Source organism: Acinonyx jubatus, chromosome B3 (genome assembly GCF_027475565.1).
Source record: "Acinonyx jubatus isolate Ajub_Pintada_27869175 chromosome B3, VMU_Ajub_asm_v1.0, whole genome shotgun sequence".
Lineage (NCBI taxonomy): Eukaryota > Metazoa > Chordata > Mammalia > Carnivora > Felidae > Acinonyx > Acinonyx jubatus.
Genome location: NC_069386.1, coordinates 27,827,748 through 27,852,828, shown reverse-complemented (window position 1 = coordinate 27,852,828; position 25,081 = coordinate 27,827,748). Strand labels below are relative to the sequence as shown.

The 25,081-nt window shown below is 36.6% G+C and overlaps 1 protein-coding gene across 9 annotated transcripts in view; it reads left to right on the top strand.

Moving 5' to 3' along the window:
- TUBGCP5 (tubulin gamma complex associated protein 5) overlaps nucleotides 1–23,401 on the top strand; it is a 64,753-nt gene extending 41,352 nt beyond the window's left edge. For 3 of the 9 annotated variants that reach the window (XM_015085021.3, XM_027067851.2, XM_015085017.3), the window contains 17 exons: nucleotides 1,782–1,896; nucleotides 2,649–2,738; nucleotides 3,509–3,602; nucleotides 4,087–4,333; nucleotides 6,008–6,210; nucleotides 7,535–7,650; nucleotides 9,559–9,827; nucleotides 10,772–10,970; nucleotides 11,623–11,811; nucleotides 12,907–13,089; nucleotides 15,981–16,065; nucleotides 16,169–16,289; nucleotides 16,782–16,960; nucleotides 18,357–18,482; nucleotides 19,064–19,152; nucleotides 20,993–21,093; nucleotides 23,019–23,401. In XM_015085021.3, coding sequence (XP_014940507.1) covers nucleotides 1,782–1,896; nucleotides 2,649–2,738; nucleotides 3,509–3,602; nucleotides 4,087–4,333; nucleotides 6,008–6,210; nucleotides 7,535–7,650; nucleotides 9,559–9,827; nucleotides 10,772–10,970; nucleotides 11,623–11,811; nucleotides 12,907–13,089; nucleotides 15,981–16,065; nucleotides 16,169–16,289; nucleotides 16,782–16,960; nucleotides 18,357–18,482; nucleotides 19,064–19,152; nucleotides 20,993–21,093; nucleotides 23,019–23,065 — 2,453 coding nt within the window. In that variant the 3' untranslated portion in view covers nucleotides 23,066–23,401. Of the gene's footprint in view, nucleotides 1–1,778; nucleotides 1,897–2,648; nucleotides 2,739–3,508; nucleotides 3,603–4,086; nucleotides 4,334–6,007; nucleotides 6,211–7,534; nucleotides 7,651–9,558; nucleotides 9,828–10,771; nucleotides 10,971–11,622; nucleotides 11,812–12,906; nucleotides 13,090–15,980; nucleotides 16,066–16,168; nucleotides 16,290–16,781; nucleotides 16,961–18,108; nucleotides 18,485–19,063; nucleotides 19,153–20,992; nucleotides 21,094–23,018 lie in introns of those variants that run through there. The other 6 variants (XM_015085018.3, XM_015085016.3, XM_015085020.3 and 3 more) reach the window with 4 other exon arrangements.
- The last annotated feature ends 1,680 nt before the right edge of the window (nucleotides 23,402–25,081 follow it).

The following is a 25,081-nucleotide window of genomic DNA, read 5'->3' as shown; positions in this document are numbered from 1 at the left end:
ACATCAGGGCCATTTTGGCAAGAGGGCTGAAGCTATAGTCAGTGCAGGCTAGGGGTGTCCCACTACCTGCTACACTGGGGTAGCTTTGTTGGGAGGGCTAGAGCTGGGATGTTTGGAGGCAGTGGTGCCATCTTAGGTATGTAACTGCAACTGGTGTTGGCTAGGGGCCCAGGACTCACCAAGGTAGCAGGCCACCTAGAGTGCCCAGACCCTGCTTCCCTCTATACTATCAAGGTTGAGGAGAAACATAAACAGTGGTGTTCACCAGCACCTCTGGCAACTCAGAGAGTTCTAGCTATTCCTTCACTGTTTGGTGGACACTCTAGGGTAGTAAATGGGTTTCCCTCAATTCTAGTTTAGTTTCCCTTTAATCCGCAGCTTTTTCCTGTGTCCTAGGGTGGGCAAATCTTCTGGTCCCTCAGTACTGTCCCTCACCACTGCATTTCACAGCATTGGGGGTCATGTTCCTGTCATTACCATGTTTCTGTCTCTCCTACCCCTCTCTATGTGGTACCTCTGTGTTTTATACAGAAACTGTTCAGTCAGTCCTCAGTTCTTTGGGCAAAATTGCTCCATATGTAGGTATAGATTTGGTATTTTGATGGGTGGAGGGGAATTCAGAGTCTTACTACACCACCATCTTGGACCTCCCTCCCCATTAGGTTTTTTCTTTTTTTAACGTAAGCTCTACACCAAACATGGGGCTTGAACTCTTGACTCCAAGATCAAGAGTCGCATGCTCCACTGAGCCATCTAGGCCCCCCTCCCATTTGGTTTTTTACATAGATGACCATTATCATCTGCAAGTATTGACAATTTTGTCTCCTGTCCATTCTTATATCTTGTATTTTCTTTGTGACACATTAATGGTGTCTGTTTTGGCCAGGCCTCTAGTCTGCAGAGGAAGCATCAGCAGCGAGAGCAGGTTTCCTGGAGTGGGTCTCAGTCTAAGAGGGATGCACCTGAAATTCCTTCATTAAGTGTGATTTTGTGTTAGTGAATCATCCTTGAATTCCTGAACTCCATGATGGTTCTGTTATTTTTTACTACTATTTTTTTTTTTTTAAATAAGCTCTACACCCAACATGGTGCTCAAACTAAAGACCCTGAGATGAAGAGTTGCATGCCCCACCAACTGAGCCAACGCCTGGGTTAGCTATTTTTTAATTTAGTATTTTTCATTTTTATTCTTTGATGAACTTTTTTTATGTCTTTATCTGGTTTTAGAAGCAATGTTATATTAGCTTATAACCCAAATAACATATCTAGTTCTTTTTTTTAAGTTTTATTTATTTATTCTGAGAGAGAACGAGTGGAGGGGTGGATAAACAGGGAGAAAGACAGTCCCAAGCAGGCTCCGCAGTGGCAGCACTGACCAGGGGTTCAAACTCATGAACCATGAGAGATCATGACCTGAGCTGAAACCAAGAGTTGGATGCTTAACCGACTGAGCCACCCAGGTGCCCCAGATATCTAATTCTTTAAAGCTTAGCACCAGCCCTCAGGGTTTGAGGGTTCTTGAGAGCATCTTTGGTTACCATTTCAATTTCTTTCATGACTATTGATGGGGTTATTTAAAATTGAGTACTTTTTTATTTTATAGCCAGTGATACTTAATTAAATTTTGTATATATGTTCCTGTATGTATATTCGAAAGAGCCTTTTTCAGTTGAATGTTTGAACAAGGCCATAAGTCCAGAATTGTGGCATAGTTGATCAGGTGTTTCTTTGTTAATGCTCATAACTTAAACTTACTAAATATCCTACTAAATATCCAGTAGATGAGCCAAATGGCCGAAGCTGGCTGGAGCAGCATGTTGTTCATCAGTACTGGACAGCCAGATCCTCAAGGTTTCCTCATAGTTTACATTTGCACTCCAATTTAGCCTCTGTCTGGTAAGAAGCTAAGTTTTTCATTTAATGTGTTAATAGAATAAACTTTGATATTTTAATATTTGCTTTAAATTTGTGGTTTAAATCGAGTACTTCCCTGAAATTTAAACTTGTTTTTTTTAAACAATTCTAATTGAACATAGTTTTAAATTATTTAATTATTTTTAAAATGAGATTAATTATTTAATTATAATCTGTCTTTTGACTTATTTCGAAGTGAGTGGATTGGTTTAAATTAGGCCATTTATTTGATTTCTGTTTTAATGCACTTATTACAAAATTACAATTACTATTTGCCCAAACAATACACAGTTTTAAGCATTTGACTCAGATGTAATATAATATATATATTATTATATATATATAATATAATAATTGGAATTATTCTCAAAGTACTTCTCTTAGAGTATTACAGTTGACATGTAGAAATGAGTATGGGAGGGCATTTAAAGCATATTATGTTTATTTGCCTTATTAATTACTTGTTAAATTACCACTAAATGCATATATATTTTTTTAATGTTTATTTATTTTGAGGGAGAGGAAGAGAGCACACAAGGGCGGGGGGGGGTGGGTGTCAGAAAGAGGGAGAGAGAATCCGAAGCAGGCTCCACACTGTCAGCACAGATGTCAAGAGTCAGACACTTAACCAGCTGAGCCACTCAGTCTCCCCTAAATGCATATATTCCTTAAGGCATGTAATTTTACTTCATGAGAAACCTTTTCATTGACATTTGTTGTTTACTGTCTAATAGGGACCAACACTTGTATAGCAGTGACCCATTATATGTTCCTGATGACAGAGTTTTTGTTACTGAGACACAGGTTATTCGGGAAACCTTATGGTAAGATCTATTAACCTAAGTATTAGTGTAGAAGATTTTATTAGTGAGAAGCCAGAATTTTAGTTTATAAGGAAAAGTATTCACAGTTTCTTTACATGCTTTCTAAAAATAGGCCCTTGGGTTTAACCCAAAACTGTTTCTAGTGCTCCCCTACAGGTAGCCTGGGGTCCTCAGTAAACCCATATTTCAGAATTGATTGTGGAGATTATGAGAATTTGGTATGTTTGCTTCTTTCCCATTTTAAATAATTTAGTATATGATTTAATTATATTAAACCATTACTTTTTTAATATCTGAGTTCAAAGAAAGGTTCCTGGTTTGCTAACTGCTCTTAATAGGCAAGAGTTTATCAATGAGAGCCTGTGTCATATACCTGGAAACCAGGAATCTAAGATTTTAGATTGTGTTCACACAAAAATGAAAATGAGAAATGCAACATGTAGTGCTGGTATTACTGAGATTTCTAGGTTATGGTCCTCTCTACCAAAAAGTATATTGACTTTCTTAAAAATGGGAAATCTGTTTGGGCCATCACAAAGAGGAGGAAATACTTTAACAACACTATTTCAACTTCTCTGTAAGATGATATTGAAATACCCTTGAGTCTTAAGTTAATCAGATAAAAAGATTGATGTCTCTTATTTTCTAATTCTCTGACCTGTTTGCCCCCAACACCCAATTTTGAATCTTTTGTTAAAACTTCTTAGGCATTACTGTAATGAACATTTTTATAGATTTAAAGTACATTCATCTTTTTTATTTCATTTCAGGTTACTTTCAGGGGTAAAAAAGCTCTTTATATATCAGTTGATAGATGGGAAGGTAACTGTGAGAAACAGTATTATAGTAACTCATTTGACACATGTAAGTTATTTGTAATTTTTCTAATTAAAATTAAATAAAAGGATTTATGTAAACCCTGGTTATATAACTTTAGAACATTTTGCAATATTAAAATTAGTTATCAAATCTACTTAACGTCCCAAAGACCAAATTAAGTTATGCATCTTTACAATGCTAGAGAATTCTTTAATAGTGTGTGTTATATTCACATTTAGTTTCAATTTACATGTTCTGCTTTTTGTCAGTTCTATACTGGAAAGCTGTATATTTTTTTGCTTGTAGCATATTTATTTACCTTATAGGTGTTTTTAGAAAGTATAAGCCACAATTCTATATTCTGTAGAAATTAATGCTTGTATTCCTTTGAGTATAAAACTAAATATTCATTTTGTTCTCTACTAAGCATAGTGTTTAAAACAGTCACAAAATAAATATTTTAGTGAAAGAATATGAATTTGAATGTTTATAGAAGACTCCACATGTTTGCGGTTTGCTTCTATTGTAGAGCTGTTTACGATCAGTGCTAGAACAAATAGCAGCATATGGCCAAGTTGTGTTTCGGCTCCAGGAATTCATCGATGAAGTCATGGGGCACAGCTCCGAAAGCATGTTACCTGGAAATGGTTCTCTTCCCAAGAAGTTGACTGAAGCTCCCTTTAGGACATACCAGGCTTTCATGTGGGCCCTGTACAAATACTTTATTAGTTTCAAAAAGGAACTTACAGACATTGAGAAGTACATCATCAATAATGGTATTTAAATGTCCTTCCCTTCTACTCATAAGACATAAGTCATATTTTGAATGCCATCTAGGTTATTAACTGATAAAAGGTTTGAAAATTCTATTGCAAGTAAGTAATAATCATGATAATTTTTAAATCATTTTAAATTTGTATTTTAAGCCATTCCATTCCCTAAAAATCCAAATACTATAGAAAGTTTACAGTGAAATTATTCTTTCTGTGCTATTTCTCCAGTCAAGTACTCAGTTCCCCTCCCCAGAGGCAACCAAGTCATAAGTTTCTTGTGCATCCTTCCAGAAATAATTTAAACATATGCAAGCAATGCATATTCATATATACATACCTTGTAGTCTGTTAACTACTCTCTTCAAATTATTTTCTAATTTAAATTTTGAGGATTATATCATACAAAAATGTAAAGAGCCTCCTCATTCTTTTCTACAAATTCTCTTTTACAAAGATGTATGAATGTATAATAGGCTTATCACCTTTTGTTTGTTGTGGACTTTTTAATTTTATTTTAGAGAGAGAGAACGCAAGCAGTGGGGAGAGAGGCAGAGAGGGAGAGAGAGAATCCCAAGCAGGCTCCATGCTTAGTGTAGAGCCTGATGCGGGGCTCAATCAATATGACCCTGGAATCATGACCTCAGCCAAAATCAAGAGTTGGATGCTCAATTGACTGAGCTACCCAGGCACCCCCAACCACCCAACCAATCCCCTTTTGATGAACATTTAGGCTATTTCTGATCTTTTGCTATTGCCAACAGTGCTGTAGTGATAACCACTAACATGTAATTGTACACACGAGCTGCAAGTTATAGCATACATTGTTAATGGAATTGCTAAAGTTAAAGAGTATGTGATAGCATGTGTGATTTTGATACACATCACCACATGGTTTTCCACAGAGAACAGTTGCCAGCAATGTATATGAATACCTGTTTCCTTACACTCTTACCAACAGTGTGCTGTCAAACCTTTTGATCACCAGTATGACAGCTACAAAATGGTAACCAGTGTCAGCTCCCCTCCACCACTTTTATTTTCAACTACTGCAAAAAATAGTACCCAGAAGACCTGTATTCTCATCACCCAACTTCCCCAATAACTTCCACCCTTGCATATAGTATGTTATCAAAACTAGGAAATTGACATTGGCACAATACATGTAATTGCTCTGCAGACCTGACATGAGTTTTACCAGTTTTGCAGGTACTTGATATTTTGTGGGGAGAGGAGTAATATCTTTGTGTATAGTTTTGTGACACTTTGTCACATGTATATATTTGTATATCCACTTTCATCTTCAGGATACGGAGCTCTGCCAATCCCATGAAAAAACTGGCTCTTGCTCCCCTTTGTAATAACCATCCCCTCACTAAAACAGTAGTCAACTGTTATCTGTTTATTTGCCCAGTGTAGTTTTAATTTGTATTTTTATGTTAAGAATTGAAGTCGAGTTTAAGAATCACTTTTATTTCCTTTTCCCTGAAATTCAGTTACTTTATACATTATTTTTCTTCAGAGTTGTTTTTTCTTTGGGGAAATTAGCTCCTTATGAAATGAGATTAAAACCCACCACCCTCCAGTTCGCCATATCTTTCTATGACTTAGCTTTTATATCACATTTTGAATGCAGATATGCTTCCTTGCTAGTGAGTTTGATTCCTTGATATTTTGCAGACACTACAATAACTCTTGCAATAGTGGTGGACAAGTTGTCACCTCGACTGGCTCAGCTCAAAGTTCTCCACAAAGTATTTAGTACTGGAGTAGCAGAAGTTCCACCTGACACTCGAAATGTTGTTCGGGCATCTCATCTGCTCAACACACTGTACAAGGCCATTCTTGAATATGACATTGTTGGAGAAGCCTCTGAGCAAACTGTATGTAAGGCTTTTGTCCTTTCTAAGTGGTATGACTCCATTCTGTTCAGCCAAAGGAGTGGTGGATAGACTGTCATATAGTTCTTTGTAAAAATGTTACTTAAATCGTGTGTCAGACAGCTGTTCAGAGGGTGTTTTTGTTTTTAAAGAGAGAGTGTGTGAGTGGGGGAGAGTGGCAGAGGGAGGGAGAGAGAATCTTAAGCAGGCTCCTCGCTCAGCACAAGCCTGACACTGGCCTCAATCCCATGACCCTGAGATCATGACTGGAGCTGAAATCAAGAGTTGGGTACTCAACTGACTGAGCCACCTCAGGCATCCTTTTGTTTTGGTTTTGGTTTTGGTTTTGGTTTTTTCAGAGTTTTAAAATTGGCTTCTAAATTCAAGGCTACAGGAAACTAGCTTCTTACCTTTAATCGCCAAGGTCACCAGAAGGATGAAGCAATAACAAAGCAAAGCATAAAAGCAAGATGTGAAAAATGCCTAGCTGACTTATTATAGATATTTGCAGCAACTCTTCCTTGAATAAAAATACAAATCTATTATATAAGGTATCTAGAGTAGTCAAATTCATAGAAACAGAAAGTAGAATGGTGGCTGCCAGGGACTGGGGAGAGGAGAAAAGAGAAGATATTTAATAGGTACAGAGTTCCAATTTTGCAACATGCCAGAGATCTGTTTTCACAACAATATGAATATACTTAACACTACTGAATTATACACTTTAAAGTGCTTAAGATAGTATATTTTTGTGTTACCTGTTTTTTGTCACAATTTTTAAAAATACAAATCTAACTGGAGATTTATAATCTAGAAAACTGCAGGTTTGTTTGGTCAGATACACATTTTGTTTGGATGTTTGGATACACATGCACTAGGTATATTTCCTAGTTTGGTGATGTAACTTTTCTCACCATTTTGATACTGCAGTTCAGTATAAAACAGGTTGATTTCTTTCAGCTATGCAGTTTTTTTTACTACTTGGAACTATAGTAGAATGAAATTATTTCCTCATTCCAAATGGACATTTTGCTAATAGTGTGCTTTAGATAGGATAAGCGTGCCTCAGTTTGGACTATCCTACTTAGAACTGTTGTTCCTCTTTAACTTTCACTCTCAAGAGAGTCCTGGTATGGACTACAGACAATATGGTCATCTCATATTTAGGTGAGTTTTCCTAAGGATTTTATAGAATATGTTTTGGATTTTTAATTTCTTTTTGTCAAAAAACAATTACTTTTGAAAAGGTGTTTCAGAAATGTTTAAACTTCATTTTATCCAGAGACAAGGGGGTTCTGATAGTTGATTGTGCACACTCTGTCCTCAGGTCTCCCTGCTGTTCTCTCTCTGGGTGGAAACAGTAAGACCCTACCTGCAGATTGTGGACGAGTGGATCGTGCATGGGCACCTATGTGACTGCGCTAGGGAGTTCATCATCCAGAGGTTGGGTCCTACACACAGCTCGGGAGACCTGGGGTGCCGCTCATACCTTTTTTCTCTCACAGGAAAATAATGCACTTTTGTAGTTCAGGTGATACTGAGGGAGACCAGTGCAGTGACAGACTATGTTTTTACCATAAACAAGTTGTATTGAATTTTTATAGAAGATGTCAGGAATCAGCCAAAAATATGTCTCCCAAGTTTTATGTCAGTTCACAGCTTTCCTTAGCAAATTCTGCTTTTTAAATGATAGTGTGTTTATGGTTGGCTGGTATGGTAAAAGGCATATTGCTTCCTAAAGAGGGAATTCAGGTGATAATAAGTGGCTTCAACTAATTGCTGTTATAAATTAATCAGTAGGATAAAAGATTTGAAAGTATTACGGAATATGCCTCGAATACATTTATTTTTCCAAATTAGCTGGCTTTTTTAACCTTCTTAATAAAATATTTAGGAAAACAATTAAGGAAAATCATAATTCACTTATGATTTCCCCTTCAGTTAATTGATGTTTCTGAGCAGAATCATACAAACCGCAAATGTAGAACTCTCTTAACTCACTTTTAAGTTATGCACTCTGTTTAGATGTGTGATTTTTATGGATAGCTATCCATTTAACTCATCAGAAAGGAGACTGTTAAATCCTTAGAATTCTGAAAAGGTAACCCTGCTTATACACTGCAGATGTAAATTAGCTAGCCTTCTTTAACTGAATCTCATGTCTGTTATTATATCGTTTTTCATCGATCTTACATGGTAATTTTTGTGAAAATGGGATTCTGGCTGTTATTAAAGGGTGGTGAGTGACCATCATTTGATTGTTAAAAGCATTTCAGTTAAGAATCTGTATGGGACGAAAAAATGTAGAAGTGTAGAGATTACTTTTATAGGAAATGGCAAAATCGGTAAACTTTTATTCTACTTCTAAAGAGAATCAAAGTAATCATATTTTGTTTAATTCTAATTCAAGAAACTTTTTGTCATAGACTCTTGGCCAGCAAAAGAGCAGGACGCAGGATGAAAAGCAAGAGATGGCTAATATCCTGGAAGACAGGAGCCCCAAATAAGGGTCCTTGCCCCGTTTTTATTAAGATCAGAAGGCTTACAAACATGGCGATGGACATGCACAAAGAGAGACTGAATCTGTGAACATTAACTTGTAGACGTGAGGGAAAGGGAGTCTTGAAGATATTTGGGGTTAGGGGTGTGGGTTAATACAAAGCAAAATCCTGACACCAGGGCAGTCAGGCAGGAGGTTGTTTACAGCAGACATGAAGCACCACCTTTGTTTATCTTAGCTAGCCTAGGGGATGAGACTGGTAGGGGAAATAACCTCAGAGTTAACGAGGCACCTTTCTTTTGTTAATCATCTCTCTGGGCTGCTTCAGCTGCAGCCCAACAGTCTGTAGGCCAATTTATCTGTTTACCTAACTTGTTCCTTTCCTCCTGTGAAAGCAGCTTTCTGCTATACTACTAAACTGGGGGGTGCTTCCACCCTGAATATCTAATCTTGTTTATTTCATATGTTCTATACTGGGGCTTCTGCCCCACCTTCTCTATACTTATTTACCTAATCTTGTTTACCCAAACCAAGGTGTGAGCATCCTATGGCTTTGTAATTCTTTATGCCTTGTTAATCCATTGGTATAAGTCCAGGAAATTTCTAAGCTTATTCCCCACAACTTTTTACTTAAATTTTACCTGTGTCATTCAGAGTATTTATCCACTTTTCTGTTAAACTGAAGTCAGATAAAACCTCTGCCCCATTTTGCCTGAAGATTGCTTCATATTACTAATAATTGATATTATTGTGTTTTGGAATGTCTGGACAACATGCCTAAGCTAAAACAGATACACTGTTGTTTTTAAGGAAGTAAAGTTGAAGTTTAAAATTCTTTTGAATCTCTATAGAAACAAAAATGTTCCAGTAAATCACAGAGACTTTTGGTATGCAACTTACACACTATACAGCGTATCGGAAAAGACAGAAAATGAAGAAAAAATGAGTGATAATGCTAGTGCAAGTTCTGGCAGTGACCAGGGGCCCTCCAGCAGGCAGCATACCATGGTGTCCTTCCTCAAACCTGTCCTTAAGCAGATAATTATGGCTGGCAAGTCAATGCAGCTGCTGAAGAACCTGCAATGTGCAAAGAGCACCACGTGCCAGGACACAGCCAGAGGTAGAAGGTTCCTTTTCCATGTATCCCTCAGCATTCGGGCAATTACTCTGTCTTCATTTTTGTCATCCTGAAATATGTAATTATTTTGTAGTTTGAAAATTATCAAAGCCTTTTACTTTCATGGAAATTATCACTTTGTTACTGCTCCTAATTGAAAAGATTATCCTCAGTGGAAACTTTTAGCACTGTTTCAAAGGCAGTGATTGCAGTGATGATAAGTTCCACATGCTTTTTCCTTAGTCTGGATTCCTTAGAACTGGTCATTTAAAAAATAAATCTCTAGCATTTCTTAATGCAGTGCAGCATTTAGCTGTTGAGGACATAAATGTAAACCCTGGCAGATATGAATTTGTTGGTTAGCAGTTTAGACTTGATCATAGATTTCAAGAAAATCTTGATATAATTTATGGCCTTTTTTGATACAATTTAAGCAATATACTTCAACTTTTAACAACTGACTAAAAAGATTTGAAAGGTGTATATATAGCCTTAATTGTTTTTAAATCACCTTAATGTTACATTACTTTGAATTGTTGTATTTACTTTAAATAATATTTTCATTTTGTGGAATATTTCCTTTTTGACTGAATAATAAAATGTAATGAGCTTTCGGGACCACTGTCAAAAGTGTTTTCCCCAATGAAATTATGACTCCTATAAGTATTATAGTGCTGTCCAGTATGGTGGTAACTTAACTTTTAAGCACCCTACTTAGGGTGTTACTCTGTTCAGAAAAAATTAGCTCATACTTTGAATGTTTATGAACTTTGCAATTATCTAACAGGGTATAAAAGTATTTAGTTGTACTGTACTGTGGAAGTAAAGAAACAGGGATAAACTCTCATAAGCCAAAGGAAAAATACCAGACTATATTAGGATAAAACTACCTAATGCAACTTAATATTATTTACAGGAATATAGTTCACCAAACATATTTGTTTCAGATGCAGAGAGAAAAAGCTTGTATACCCTGTTTCTGGAATCTGTACAGTCGCGTCTTCGACATGGAGAAGATTCCACTGCACAGGTCCTCACTGAGCAGCAGGCTACCAAAGAGAACCTAATTAAGATGCAGTCCATTGCTGAAAGGCATCTTGAACTGGATGATGTTCACGATCCCCTGCTGGCAATTAACTTTGCAAGGTGATACAAAGCTGCAAGATTTTAGATAATTGAAATGGCAGAATCTGTGCAGTATTTAGTAACTGTTAATTTCTGCTAGTTAGGGCTTTCCAGCCTTAAAAATAAAAACCTTTGTAGCTTATCCTTTCTAATGAATGGAATGCAAGAGGGCACTGTGTTCAATTTGGCCTCCTTGTTTGTGAAAGTCCATAGACTACCTTGTGTCCTACATCCATGGGGAGTTGCTGTTACTCATACAGAAGATACTTCTGAAAGTCTAGGTCTTGTACAAGCATGTCACACATACACACACACACACACACACACACACACACACACACACACTCTACTTAAAATGTATCTTGGCCCTTAGGTGGTTTTAGGCGCACCATGCCTTACTGTCTAATGCATTGCCCTTATTCACCTCATATACTGCCTGAGAGGCAGTGGCTAAAAAGACCTACTCAGTACTTAACCCTTAAGGCAGAAGTGGTTGAAAAACTGTTTCACTTAAAGGATATTTGGGGTGGGCGGGGGGAGTTTCTTTCTGTAATAGTTGGTAATTTTAAGACTAAAGGTAAAAATTGGACTCTGGAGTTTTGCTTTTAAGGGAATTCTGTTGATAGCAGCTCATAAAAAAAAAAAAAAAAAGACTCACATTTTTATCCTAAAGGTTGTATTTGGAACAGAGTGACTTTCATGAGAAGTTTGCTGGTGAAGATATATGTGTGGATAGATCATCAGAATCTGTGACATGCCAGACTTTTGAGTTAACACTGAGATCTTGCCTCTATCCTCATATTGATAAGCAGTATCTCGAGTGCTGTGGAAACCTCATGCAAACTCTGAAAAAAGACTACAGGTATAAAGGAGTAGTTTAATTTTGGAAGTAGTCAGTAGTTTATTGCACTTTAAGAACAATTGAAATTATTTTAAAACCTATGTTTCAAGTTAATTTTTAATAAAGTAGGAAATGAGTATGCAATGAATAATTTTGAGAGAATCAACTAGCCATCTGTGTTTCACACCATTATGTTGTGAAATTTAATCCTTTATTTCTGAGACTCTACCCCAAAAGAAATACAGAAAAAGCTTGTTGCACAAAAATGCCCATCTGAAAGTTTGCTGTCAGAGGGAAGAACATGAAATTACTTAGTAATAGATGACCAGTTCTTTAAATTATGGCATATCCATAAAAATGGCATATCCATATAAGCTTTGGCAAATCTGTCATGTATGAACTTTATATTTATAAAGTTTATGTTTCTCCAGAGTTTTAAATAATGTAAAATGTTCTTAAAGCTTAAAAAGGATATATAATATAGTGGGAACTATATTTTTTCAAATGCATAGAAAAAAAAGACTAGAAAGAAATATCCCAAATATTAACAGTAGAAATTCACTATGAATAGCAGGATTTGGACTGACTAGTTTGTTACACTTTGTTTTTTTTTTACACTTTTTTTTTTAAGTTTATTTTATTTATTTTGAGAGTGCGCATGTGCGCAAGTAAGCAGGGGAGGGGCAGAGAGAGAGGGAGAGAAAATCCCAAGCGGGCTCTGCACTGTCAGCACAGAGCCTGATGTGGGACTCGAACCCATGAACCGTGAGATCATGACCTGAGCTGAAACCAAGTGTTGGACACTTAACTGACTGAGCCACACAGGAGCCCCTAGATGGTTACACTTTTTTTACTTTGGCCATCTTTCTACAGTGTTATAGAAAAGTAACATTTCTTTCTATTAAAGAAATTTTTTTTATTTTTATTATTTTAAAAAGTCTCTAAGAGGTATTAGTATTTTGGGATTTTTTTTTGTTTGTTTGTTGTATTTCTGTTTTTAGTAAATGTAGAATGTAAAACTCTTTCAAAATTAGTAGTGTACAAAATCTGCTACTGATCTAAAATTCTGTCTCATGAGTGTAAGATCTTTCTGTAGCTTATTTTCTCTCCATTTAGATTGGTTGAGTACTTACAGGCCATGAGAAATTTTTTCTTAATGGAAGGTGGAGATACCATGTATGACTTCTACACATCAATTTTTGATAAAATAAGAGAAAAGGAAACCTGGCAGAATGTGTCTTTTCTTAATGTTCAGCTTCAGGAAGCAGTAGGACAACGTTATCCTGAAGATAGTTCACGGTAAAATATATCACCTTTTTATTTTAAATAATATAAAACAATCCATGTGTAATAACTCCTCTGTGAATTCTTATATATATCATTTATTCCTCACACTAACCCTATGAATTTTAACATTATTTTTCATATTAGAAAACTGAGGCCGAAGGTAGCTACATGACTTAACCTACTAAGCAAGAAGTGATGATGAGCTGGTGCCATGTAAGCTGTCAGGGTCTGATGTCCTGCCTCATAGGACAGTGTTAGCCACTGGGTGTGGAATTTCTCTGCCCACTGGCCTCACCCTCCAGCCAAATGCACTGGCCTTCTTACATACGAGTCTTAGGCAGTGTTTTGAAACGAGCAAAATTCTCAGGGCCTGCTGAGGCCTGAGCTCCAGGCCTCATAGACCTTCACTTCTACCACATGCTGTTGGTCAAACCATGTCATAGGCCAGCTAGGTTCAGTGGTGGGAAATAGATTCCACCACTTAATGGGCAGAGTTGCATGTTTTCAAACTGTTAGGTGAGCTTATCCCCAACTGTGGAGCTAATCAACCCTTTCTCCCTGTCAGTATGCCTTCTGAACAACTCACCCAGGTCTGTGGGTTGGTGCCATCAAATCTTTGTGAAGCAAAGACTCATCTTGTACACTGCTTGGCAATCCTTTTTCCTGTTCCATGTCCCTGTTCAGCTCTCTTTCTCAGCTCCCTCAATGGTCCTTCAAAAGTAATAGTCATAATAATTAACATTACATGCCAGACAAAGCATTCTTTCTCTCACAACCACACCCAAGTTCCCAACCTACTACTTAGTAGATTATTTTTATTTTTAATTTCTTTTATTTTTGTCACTCTTATTACCTTTAATTCTTCTATAAAAGCAGAATTTTCATCAGCTATGTGGTTAGTAAAAGCAGGGTGTAACAGCTGGATTCTTTCCATAAGAAGTAATTGGTACCCAGCAATCCCCAGAGGGAGCTAGAGAAAGTTGTTTTTCACTACCAGCAGAAACTCATGAACTTGTATTTAATATGTTGCAGTCTATTACAGTTATTTTTGTTGCTCAGACTGTCTCATTTTCACCCAGAGGGAGACCCTTCATTCAGCCCTAGTAATCTCAGAGAGCATTCTTACTTTCAGGACTAGATGTCCAGGCTTGTCTTGTGCACCTCCTGCTAGGAGCAGTAGTCCCATTTAATTGATGGCTTAAAAAGCCCTTGATCTGGTGCCAGAGTGTTCATCAGTATTGGATTGTCAGTACTTCTGGGCTTTCTCAGTTGACAGAGCTGGGAAATACGTAGGAAGAAAAAATCATAAGCTCATATTGATATTTCCAATTTATATTAAAGATTCATTTTTCACTTCTTTGATTTTCCTTTGTATTTCTTCCCTTGAGTGCTTACTAATACATTGATATAATTAATGGTTTTATTCTCTAAGTAACAGTTCCAAAGTGACAATAATAGCAACAAGCCCACTGAGAGTTTAAATTAATGCTTGTGATTGTTTTCTCTTCCTCTACTATCAAGCCATCAGAATACTGTATTTCAAGGTCACTTGGAATAATTCTCCATGTGATTATGCTACCAACTTAATGTAGGGTCAAGTTCATTTGTTTTAGTTTACTTTCTACTTTTAGGAATTTCTATTTCTGTTTCTTAAGTTAAAGTCATTGGTACAAAAGGAGATCTGTCTAGGGAGCTGCTTCTCATGAGAGGGCAAGCTTTTATGTCTGGTTCATTTCTCAGCCTCATTTCTAGTATGTGTACACATATAGACACATCATATTCTCTCTCCTACCACACTTTACATTTCAGGGATTCAGAATATTTCTGGTTTGCCCAAGAGCTATACTTTCCCTGCTTCATAGCTTCCTCTAGTTATGTGCACTTCCATTTGCATGGCCTGGCAATGGTCTGCTTTCCTACAAAGTCCTGCCTGGCTTGGATTGGTGAAGCACCCTATATCTGCTTTGTGATTTGCTCTGGGCTCTGAGGAGAGGGATTGACTTTCTTTCACCTGCTTGGCATGGTGATGACAAATAATGTATTCAGTTAGTGCCTTCTGAGTACTTAGTGGATACACATGTAACAAATTTATGGGCTAAAAAAATTCTGACTAGTGCCTGTGACATGGAATGAATTGGTTAATTTATAAGTCACATGCTATGTTTTCCATCTCTAGTTGTAAGGCTGCCTCCCCACCTCCATGGTACACTTAAACCTTCCATGGTCTGCATTCCAGTTTCATCACTTGGTGCCCCTATAATTGTGGGAGAGTTACATCATTTCCTAGTCTTCTGACAGGACTACTCTGAGGATTAAATGAGTAAGGGCACTTAAGTGCCCACGTAGTGCCTGGTGCAAGGACATTTCCTTGCATATTTGTTGATTATTTCTAGTGAGGGTTACTTTCAAAGCATCATTAGGAAAGAATGGATGAAGCAGTGTGCAACACCTTTGCTTTGGAAGCAGACCCCATTCTTGTTGACACACTTGCATACACACTCTTCAAGGCAAGGAGAGCAACCTCCCCCCCACTATCTTCAGCAGAGTGTCCATCTTCTGAGCCTGTAGCCTGAATTTTATCCCAATTAAGCACCCAACCTATTACCATTATATTTTCTTCCCCAACTTCATCTTTTTTCCTAATTAACTTACTACACTTAAGAGTCTCTTTTTCATAGCTAAACCCATTGTTTAAAAACTTTGCCCCTCTTCTAAAACCAAATTCTTATTCTGGAATATAGGCTAGAAAATAGCACTTTATTTAAATATTTGCATTCCTTTTATGAAATATGTCTTCTTTGAAATATGTAAATAAAATAAATGGTAAAATGCTAGTGGTTTTTTAGAGTTTTTTTTATGTGAGCATAGAATTTTCAAACTAAAACTGAAATTTCTTTATCTAGTCTGTCTATATCTTATGAAAATGTTGACACAACTAAGAAGAAACTCCCTGTTCATGTCTTAGATGGTCTAACCTTGAGCTACAAGGTATGTGCTAATACATTTAGTAAGAACATTGTTTTCTATTAAAATTATAACGTGCAAGTAATAGGTTACTTTCTACTCTAATTTTCTGTTTTTGTTTTCATAGATCCCATGGCCTGTGGATATTGTTATAAGTTTGGAATGTCAGAAAATTTATAATCAGGTGTTCCTTCTCTTATTGCAGATAAAATGGGCAAAATATAGTCTGGATGTTTTACTATTCGGTGGTAAGATTTGTTTGCAACAGATAAATTATAATTTAATTTTAGCCCTGAAAAAAAGAAGTAGGTGATCTTTGGTCATTTTTTATGTATATACAAGTGCCCAGATGACAAGTATTTATAGTAACAGTTTTACAGATGTCAGAATTAACTTCCCTGAATGAAATACCAGGGAATTAGTACTGCAGTCAACCTGAAATATAGCAACTTGATTAGGAATTTAGCCAGAATAAATATTCTTAAATTATGCAAAAATTTTTAATGACAAGTTATTGGGACTTTGCATTTAAATTTAAATGACAGTGATAATCAAGGTGATAAGGGGGAACTTTTCACTGCTTTACCTGCCAGAGACACTGAAGGCATGGTCCCTGATGTGACTCCTGTAGAGTGCCCTTTGCGGGTTGATGACACCAGAAGTCCCACCCCTGTGCAGTGGTATGGGTGGGGCCTGAGTAGATGTTCTTCCCACCTACTCTGATTTTGCATCTTATGCAGAGCTAACTAGTACTGCTGGAAAACCACAGTTCAGAGAAGGACTTTTATGTGAAGAAGACACAACTGTTCAATTTGGACCACAGAAGGAAACAGTAAGACAACAGATTCATCGTATGTTCCTCTTGAGAGTGAAGCTCATGCACTTTGTGAACAGCTTACACAACTACATCATGACCAGGGTTTGTGTCTGGATTACTTGTGATATATTTATAGGTAAAAAGCCCACAAAATACTTGTAGACTGTAAGTGTGAAAATAGCACATATGAAATATTTGATCATAAAATAACATGGCGGTGGAGGGAAATATTTTTTTAAACATTCCACAGAATGTGTATCTTGAGACTCCTGTCCCTCCTGTCCAGCAGCCTCTTGGAAGAGGCATACCCAGAGCTCCTCTTTTGGAATCGCCTTTAGAACTTGTAGTATAGCCCTCTAAACTTTATTAGTGGTTAACAGATCTGCCCCTGGAAAATGGCTTCAAATTTTAATAACAGCCAAAAAATCTGTCAGGCTAGTGTGGTATATAAGGAGATAGATGCAGCCAGATTATTTTTTTTCTTAAAAACAAGAGGCAACTCATTACAAAGTAAGTAAAACTACTCTCTTACACATCTTAAAACCAGATCTAGAGGAAGTCTAGAAGAAGAGTTCAGATATTTGAATAGTGGCAGTGTTGTTGGAAGCAGTACTCATTTGGGATTTTTTTTTTTTTTAATTTTTTTTTAACGTTTATTTTTGCGAGAGAGAGAGACAGAGCATGAACGGGGGAGGGTCAGATAGAGGGAGACACAGAATCTGAAACAGGCTCCAGGCTCTGAGCTGTCAGCACAGAGCCTGACGCAGGGCTCAAACTCACGGACCGCAAGATCATGACCTGAGCCGAAGTCGGCCGCTTAACCAACTGAGCCACCCAGGCGCCCCCTCATTTGGGATTTTAAATGGTTGCTTTAAAAAACTAATTTGTAGTCATTCTGGTATAGAAGCTCTGAAACTCATTTTATTTGAAAGAATTGAAACTTTGAAGCCTGTGTTTTAGACATGATGCATATGGCAGAGGTACTCTCTGTTTACCATGCATTAGTGGCCTTCAGAGGGCCAGCCTTAAGCCCTTAATTATTGAGAGTAATTGGTAGTTTAATTTTTTGCTTAATTTGTTTCTTGTTTTCTAGTTGAAGAACATCTGTGCTCCTTTTAAAGAAAGACCAGTATATAAACATTGAGACTTAAAAAAAAAAAAAGAAACATATAAATTCAATTTACCTGATAATTGTTGTTGTTGTTATTGTTGTTTTTTTTTTAATCAGTTCATTTGTCCCTCCCCACCAGAAACAGTCTGCTAGTCCAAAGTAAGTCATTCATTTACCATGCAAATGGATTTCCTAAAGGACTGGCATCTACCATTATTCTAGGATAAGAATTTCAACCTTTAAAGAAGGTACTTTGTGAGTTTTACAGTTGTAATTATTGAAGAAAGAATTTGAGAGGAGTAGAAGAGGTTGGTAATAAGTTTTGTGTCTGGCATACAAGTCCTCAAAGAAGTCTGCTGATTAAACTTTTCATCTTTCTCTTCCAAGATTCTTCACAGTACAGGACTAGAGTTTCAACATCAAGTCGAGGAAGCCAAGGATTTAGATCAGTTGATTAAAATTCACTATAGATATTTGTCCACCATCCATGATCGATGCTTGCTGAGAGAAAAGGTACATGAGATGTCACCTGCAGATTTGGCCAGTTGAGGCAGGAAGGAAGCTGGTCAAGGGAGGTTGTCTCTGTATTTTGGAATTTTAAGGATATTCGTTACGAAATGACCAGGTCAAATGAAGTATGTGTACTATACTACTAGAAATTATACCTGAGAGAAACAAATGAGAACTGTATTGTGATCATCTGCACCCTGCTCTGTGCTTGGATTCAATTGGAAAATTGTGTCTGCAGTTGTGGAATAATAGTGTTTTAGTCAGGAAGTACATCCAGCTTAGTGAGAATATATGGGATTAAGTCAATTTATAGCCATTGGAATTACTTACTCCCTTTCGTTGGTGAACTTAAATGGCCATCCCAGGAAATGGTCACTTGCTTTGTTGGTCAGACTCTGCTGGTAATACTCCCGGTATCATAGGTGCATTAGATGTGTGACCTGATTCCATATCTGATTCCAAGTGCACTTATTCAGAGCCTAGTACCCTTCTTTATTTGATTCAAGGCAGTCTTTTAAAGTGTTGGTGTCAGTATCCAAACATAGTTACAGAGCCTGTGTTCTCTCTGTGGCTTTGATCTCCAGGTCAGTTTTGTGAAAGAAGCCATCATGAAGGTACTGAATTTGGCTCTCATGTTTGCGGATGGTTGGCAAGCAGGCCTAGGGGCATGGCAGTAAGTATGTAGCTTGTGACCATTTCAGCTTCCCTTTTAACTGGCTTCTTTCTGGAAGCCTTTTTTTTTTTTTTTTTTTTTTTTTTTAAAGTAAGCTCTATGCCTAACATGGGGCTTGAACTCATGACCCTGAGATCAAGAGTCACATGCTCTACCAACTGAGCCAGTGAGCCACCCCACTAATGAGAGGAAGAAGAAATGCCTTTTTTTAAAAAATGCATTCTGGGAGCCTTTTTTCTCAATCTTGGCAATATATCATATATCACTTATATTTAAGGGAAGAATTGAATGTGTTCACCTTAACTAGGCAGCATCAAGAAAGTGCAGTTTTTTAAGAACGGTAAAACCAGAAAAATATGACAATTTAAATTAGAACAAATAAATATTCTTAGGTTGCATTCATGTATTCTTGTATAGGTTTTATTAATTATGAATTTCAAACATATACAGAAGTAGAGAGAACTGCGTAACAAACCCTGGTTGCCCATCACCCCATTTCAGCAGTTACCAGCAATGACCAGTTCTGTTTTGTGTTTACCACACACCCCTGTTCATACTTGCTGAATCATTTTAAAGCAAATTCTGGATGTTACGGTAGATTATAGTCCAGAGTCCCATAGAAAGACAGATGCCCTGAAGTCAGAGTACAGTTGTGGAGCTCAGAGCTTGTTGCTCTTCCTATGTAGAGTGCCATCCTCTACTGTTAACCTGAATGTACAGTTCAGTAGCTTGTCCTTGTCTTGTTCATAAAATTAATGTAATGATGATGCCTCTGTTACTTCTCAGAAATAAAAATACAAGTCTGGTTGACTGGGCTGTTGAAATAATAGCTTGTACTAGTCAGTAAAAAGGGGAGAGTTTATGATCTAATTTAAAATCTTAGTCTATGGCTGTATCAGTCTATGGCTGTGTCTACAGTCTTTGTCTGTATGAAGAAACTAAGAGTGTAGGTAAAATTCATAATTGAAATATTATGAAAAAGGATGAAAATAAAAGTCTTATTTGTTTTATTATGGGTGTCTCAAAGTGTGTAAAGAACATTTTTCTTTCCATATCACTGTGAGATGGAGGAGAAAATAATAACACTCCTGCATATGCTTGGCTAAAATTGAACTGTTTCAGTTTCTTCAATAAGTAAATTGTGAAGACAAAAACAGGGAGTGAGGAGGACTTAAGCATATCAGCCATTACAGTTTATGGAAATTAATTGGTCCTGATTCAGACTTGAAGCAGAAGAGTGAAAAATTGCAAAAGCGATGTGAAATTCAAAAGCTGACTGGTTATTTGATGATATTAAAAAATCATTAAGTATTTTCAAGAAAATGGTATTGTGACTGTTTTAAAAGGAGTTTTTATCTTTATACACACTGAAATATTTATGACTGAAGGGCTGTGATGTTTCAAATGTGCTTCACAGTATGGCAGGGCTGGGCTGTGCTGAAGCTGGATGTGGGCATGTGAGTGTCCTCTGCGTTCTCTCCTAATGTATGTTCTAATATAGGGTTTTGTATCTTTAATGTATTTTTTGTTTCAAAAGAAGATATGCTTGTGAAAAGTGAAAATACAGAAATGTGTAATGTAAAAGGGAACACCCCCAGTCATCCCAACTCCAGAATTCAATGCGACCCCACAACAGCACAGTTTTATGTGTTAATAACTCTTTCCTTCAAACATTTGGAAAGCTTTTATTTTGAAGTGGGGCAGGAAATTTTCTATTTTATAATCTTTAGACTTAGGAAATTTAGCAAAAGTACATTTGAAATTATCCCAAAGATATTTTGTAGCCTATGTATTAACACTTTATGCACTTATTTAAGTTAAAATTTACTTTCTTTCCTAGAATGGAATCTATAGAGAAAATGGAGTCTGATTTTAAAAACTGCCATATGTTTATTGTAACCATTTTAAACAAAGCTGTCTGTAGAGGATCCTTTCCCCATCGTGAGTATACCATGTTAAAATAATTTTTACTGCTTTTATATTTTCTTGTAGCTAAGTCTGCATGTTCTTGCTTTGGTACTAATCTCATGAAAAATTATCACTTTTCACCATTTCAAACCTGGAAAGTCCCTCAGCATTTGTGCCATGCTTTGACTTGTTTTTTCAGAATTACAGTTGGTGAGTGAATATGAGATGTAAAACACTGAGACTAAAGATACTGCTTTTTACTATGTGATTTGGTATACCAGTGGATTTCTAGAACCATTATTAGGTAAAGCAGAAGGCAAAATAGATCTCAGTCATACTTTACATTTATACGTAGCCTTTGTAACTATTCCTTTCAAAAGATAGGCATTTTTTTAGCAATTTGAAAAATTCCCATGGCTGCCTCTTACACAGGAAAGTGCAAGCATGACAGCTCAGAATGCAGTGTGAAGCACAGAGATTGTGTCACAAGAAGAGAGCTGTTTCATCTGTAGAACAAAGGCAAACTAGATATTTGTATTTGTAGAACAAATATCTACACTAAAAGCTCTTTGCACAGTCTTTTTTTTCAAGTGGATAAAACAGTGCATTTTATTTTAATAAAAAACATTTTTTAAATGTAGTTATATAAAAAATTTTTGAGTTAAATGAAGCCAGAATTTATCTTGACCATGAAAAACTGTTCTGTGGACTAGATAAACCAAATAACGTACTTTGTTTTCTTTCTAATACATTTTTCCCCCAGAATTGCCTTTACTCAATTGCTTAGTTTTCTGTGAAACTTTGTTGTAGTTTTTAACATGTTCAAAATCTGTCACATATCAAACAGTATTTTCTCAGTGCTTCAATATAGCTTATCTGTCTGGTTATTAATTTACATCCAAGTTAGCATATAGTGCAACAGTGATTTCAGGAGCAGATTCCTTAATGGCTCTTACCCTTTTAGCCCATTCCCCCTCCTAAAACCCCTCCAGCAACTGTCTGTTCTCCATATTTATGAGTCTCTTTTGTTTTGTTCCCCTCCCTGTTTTTATATTATTTTTGCTTCCCTTGTAGTCCTCTGTTTTGTATCTTAAAGTCCTCATATGAGTGAAGTCATATGATATTTGTCTTACTCTAATTTCGCTTAGTATAATGACCTCTAGTTCCATCCACATAGTTGCAAATGGCAAGATTTCATTCTTTTTGATTGCCGGGTAATACTCCATTGTATATATACACCACATCTTCTTTATCCATTCATCTGTCTGTGGACATTTGGGCTCTTTCCATACTTTGGCTATTTGTCAATAGTGCTGCTATAAACATGGGGGTGCATGTGCCCCTTTGAAACAGCATACCTGTATCCCTTGGATAAAACCTAGTAGTGCAATTGCTGGGTTGTAGGGTAGTTCCGTTTTTAATGTTTTGAGGAAACTCCATACCGTTTTCCAGAGTGGCTGCACCAGTTTGCATTCCCGTCTTTACACAGCCTTTTTATTTTTTTTTGGAAAAGTACACAGGGTTAATCTCTTCCTTTTTTCTACGTATTCCAATTATAGTATACTAATTAAGAGTAGCTGAACATTTAAAAAAATACTGTTAGAAATGTGTTAGAGGAAACATTGATGCATTTGTCCATTTTTGCATTGGGTGATTGTTATGCAAGTTTGTTATGAACTGACTCCAAATTCTGTGACATAGCGGACAAGAGTGATTTGTTCAGTGAAATGCCCAGACTTTTTGTTTTCAAAATTAAAATGACCTGAAATAGAAATAAATCATACTCTTTCAATTTGTATTTAATAATTATCATTTTATTGTACATTTAAAGTAATCAATATATTAATTAAAAGTAGAAAAGTCTAAATACTTTCAATTCTGAAATCATTGAGACCTTATTCAGACATTTTCAAATATTTAAACCTATTTTTTTAACCTTATTTTTATTCTTTCCACAGTGGAATCTCTAGCACTGTCACTCATGGCTGGCATGGAACAAAGTTAAATATCTTTATTGTATTATATACCTCAGATTTGATCTTCATACATATAATTCCACTATATGCACCTGAGGAGTGGAAATCTCTATTTTGATTTATTTTGAAAACTGTTGTCTACTGTCTAAACAAGTACATTTGTAGGTATTTTCTTTGGAGATTATTGGATAGTATATAAATTTATGTGTATAAAATTGTATCAATAAAGTGTATATAGGCTGTTTACACTTATATTTCCTACCATAAGCTATAGATTTATGGTGAATTATGTGAATTATGTCATTTTGAAATGCAATTATTGCTATTAAAAATAAAGCATTTTAAATTCTTCTATTCTCCTTTTACTCAGTCACAGAAGTATTTTTTTTTGTTTTCTTTTGATTTGAAAGTAAGAAAATGTGTGTATATGGGGGAGAGGCAAAGGGAAAGGGAGAGAGAGAATCTTTTAAAGTTTATTTACTCATTTTGAGAGAGTGCAAGCCAGGGAAAAGGCAGAGAACAGAGCCTGGTGTGGGACTTGATCTCACAACCCTAGGATCATGACCTGGGCCAAAATCAAGCTCAACAGACTGAGCCACCCAGGTACCCCCAGAAGTTTTTTTTGTTTCTGTTTTTAATTTTTTTAATGTTTATTATTTTGAGAGAGAGAGACAAAGCATGAACAGGGGAGGGACAGAGAGAGGGAGACACAGAATCTGAAGCAGGCTCCAGGCTCTGAGATGTCAGCACGGAGCCCAACATGGTGCTTGAACTCATGGGCGGAGAGATCATGACCTGAGCCCAAGTCGGATGCTTAACTGAGCCACCCAGGTGCCCCTGGAAGTGTTTCATACAGAGTTTTACATGCTGTTTTCCCTAAGTTTGTCCTGTATTTGGCTGTCAGAAAAATGTATTTTTATTTGCCTGGGAAGTTTCAAAATGGAAAATAGCTTTAATCAATATCAATAAATGTAAAAGCCAACTTCACTTAGGGCCAACTGTTGACACATACATTGACAATTCTGAGCAATTCGTGTGAACTGGCCAGTTATATCTTAAATAAAATTATGCTTCCTATTTAAATGTTCCACATTTTCCTTGTAGATTTCTTGGCATGTCTCTAGTACTTACGACTTAACACTATATATAAGTGGTATATATACCACTTTTTTTTTTAAATATAATTTATTGTCAGGTTAGCTAACATACAGTGTATACAGTGTGCTCTTGGCTTCGGGAGTAGATTCCCATGATTCATCACTTACACACAACACCCAGTGTTCATCCCAAAAAGTGCCCTTCTCAATGCCCATCACCCATTTTCCCCTCCCTCTTGCCTACCCACCCCCCATTAACCCTCAGTTTGTTCCGTGTATTCAAGAACCTTTTATGGTTTGCCTCCCTCTGTAACCTTTTTTTTCCTTTCCCGTCCCCCATAGGTATCTGTTAAATTTCTCAAATTCCACATATGAATGAAAATATATGATACCTGTCTTTTGCTGACTGACTTATTTCACTTAGCATAATATCCTTCAGTTCCATCCACATTGTTGCAAATGGCAAGATTTCATTCTTTTTTGTTACCAAGTAGTATTCCATTGTTTATATATACCACATCTTTATCCATTCATCAGTTGATGGACATCTGGGCTCTTCCCATAATTTGGCTATTGTTGATACCACTGCTATAAACATTGGGGTACACATGCCCCTGTGAATCAGCACTCGTATTTCCTTTGGATAAATTTCTAGTAGTGCTATTACTGGATCATACAGTAATTCCATTTTTTGAGGAGGCTCCACACTGTTTTCCAGAGTGGCTGCACCAGTTTGTGTTCCCACCAAGAGTGCAAAAGGGTTCCCCCTTTCTCCATATCCTCACCAATATCTGTTTCCTGAGCTGTTAATTTTAGCCATTCCAACAGGTGTGAGGTAGTATCAATGTGGTTTTGATTTGTATTTTGCTGATGATGAGCAATGTTGAGCATCTTTTCATGGGTCTGTTGGCCATGTGAATGTCTTCTTTGGAAAAGTGTCTATTCATG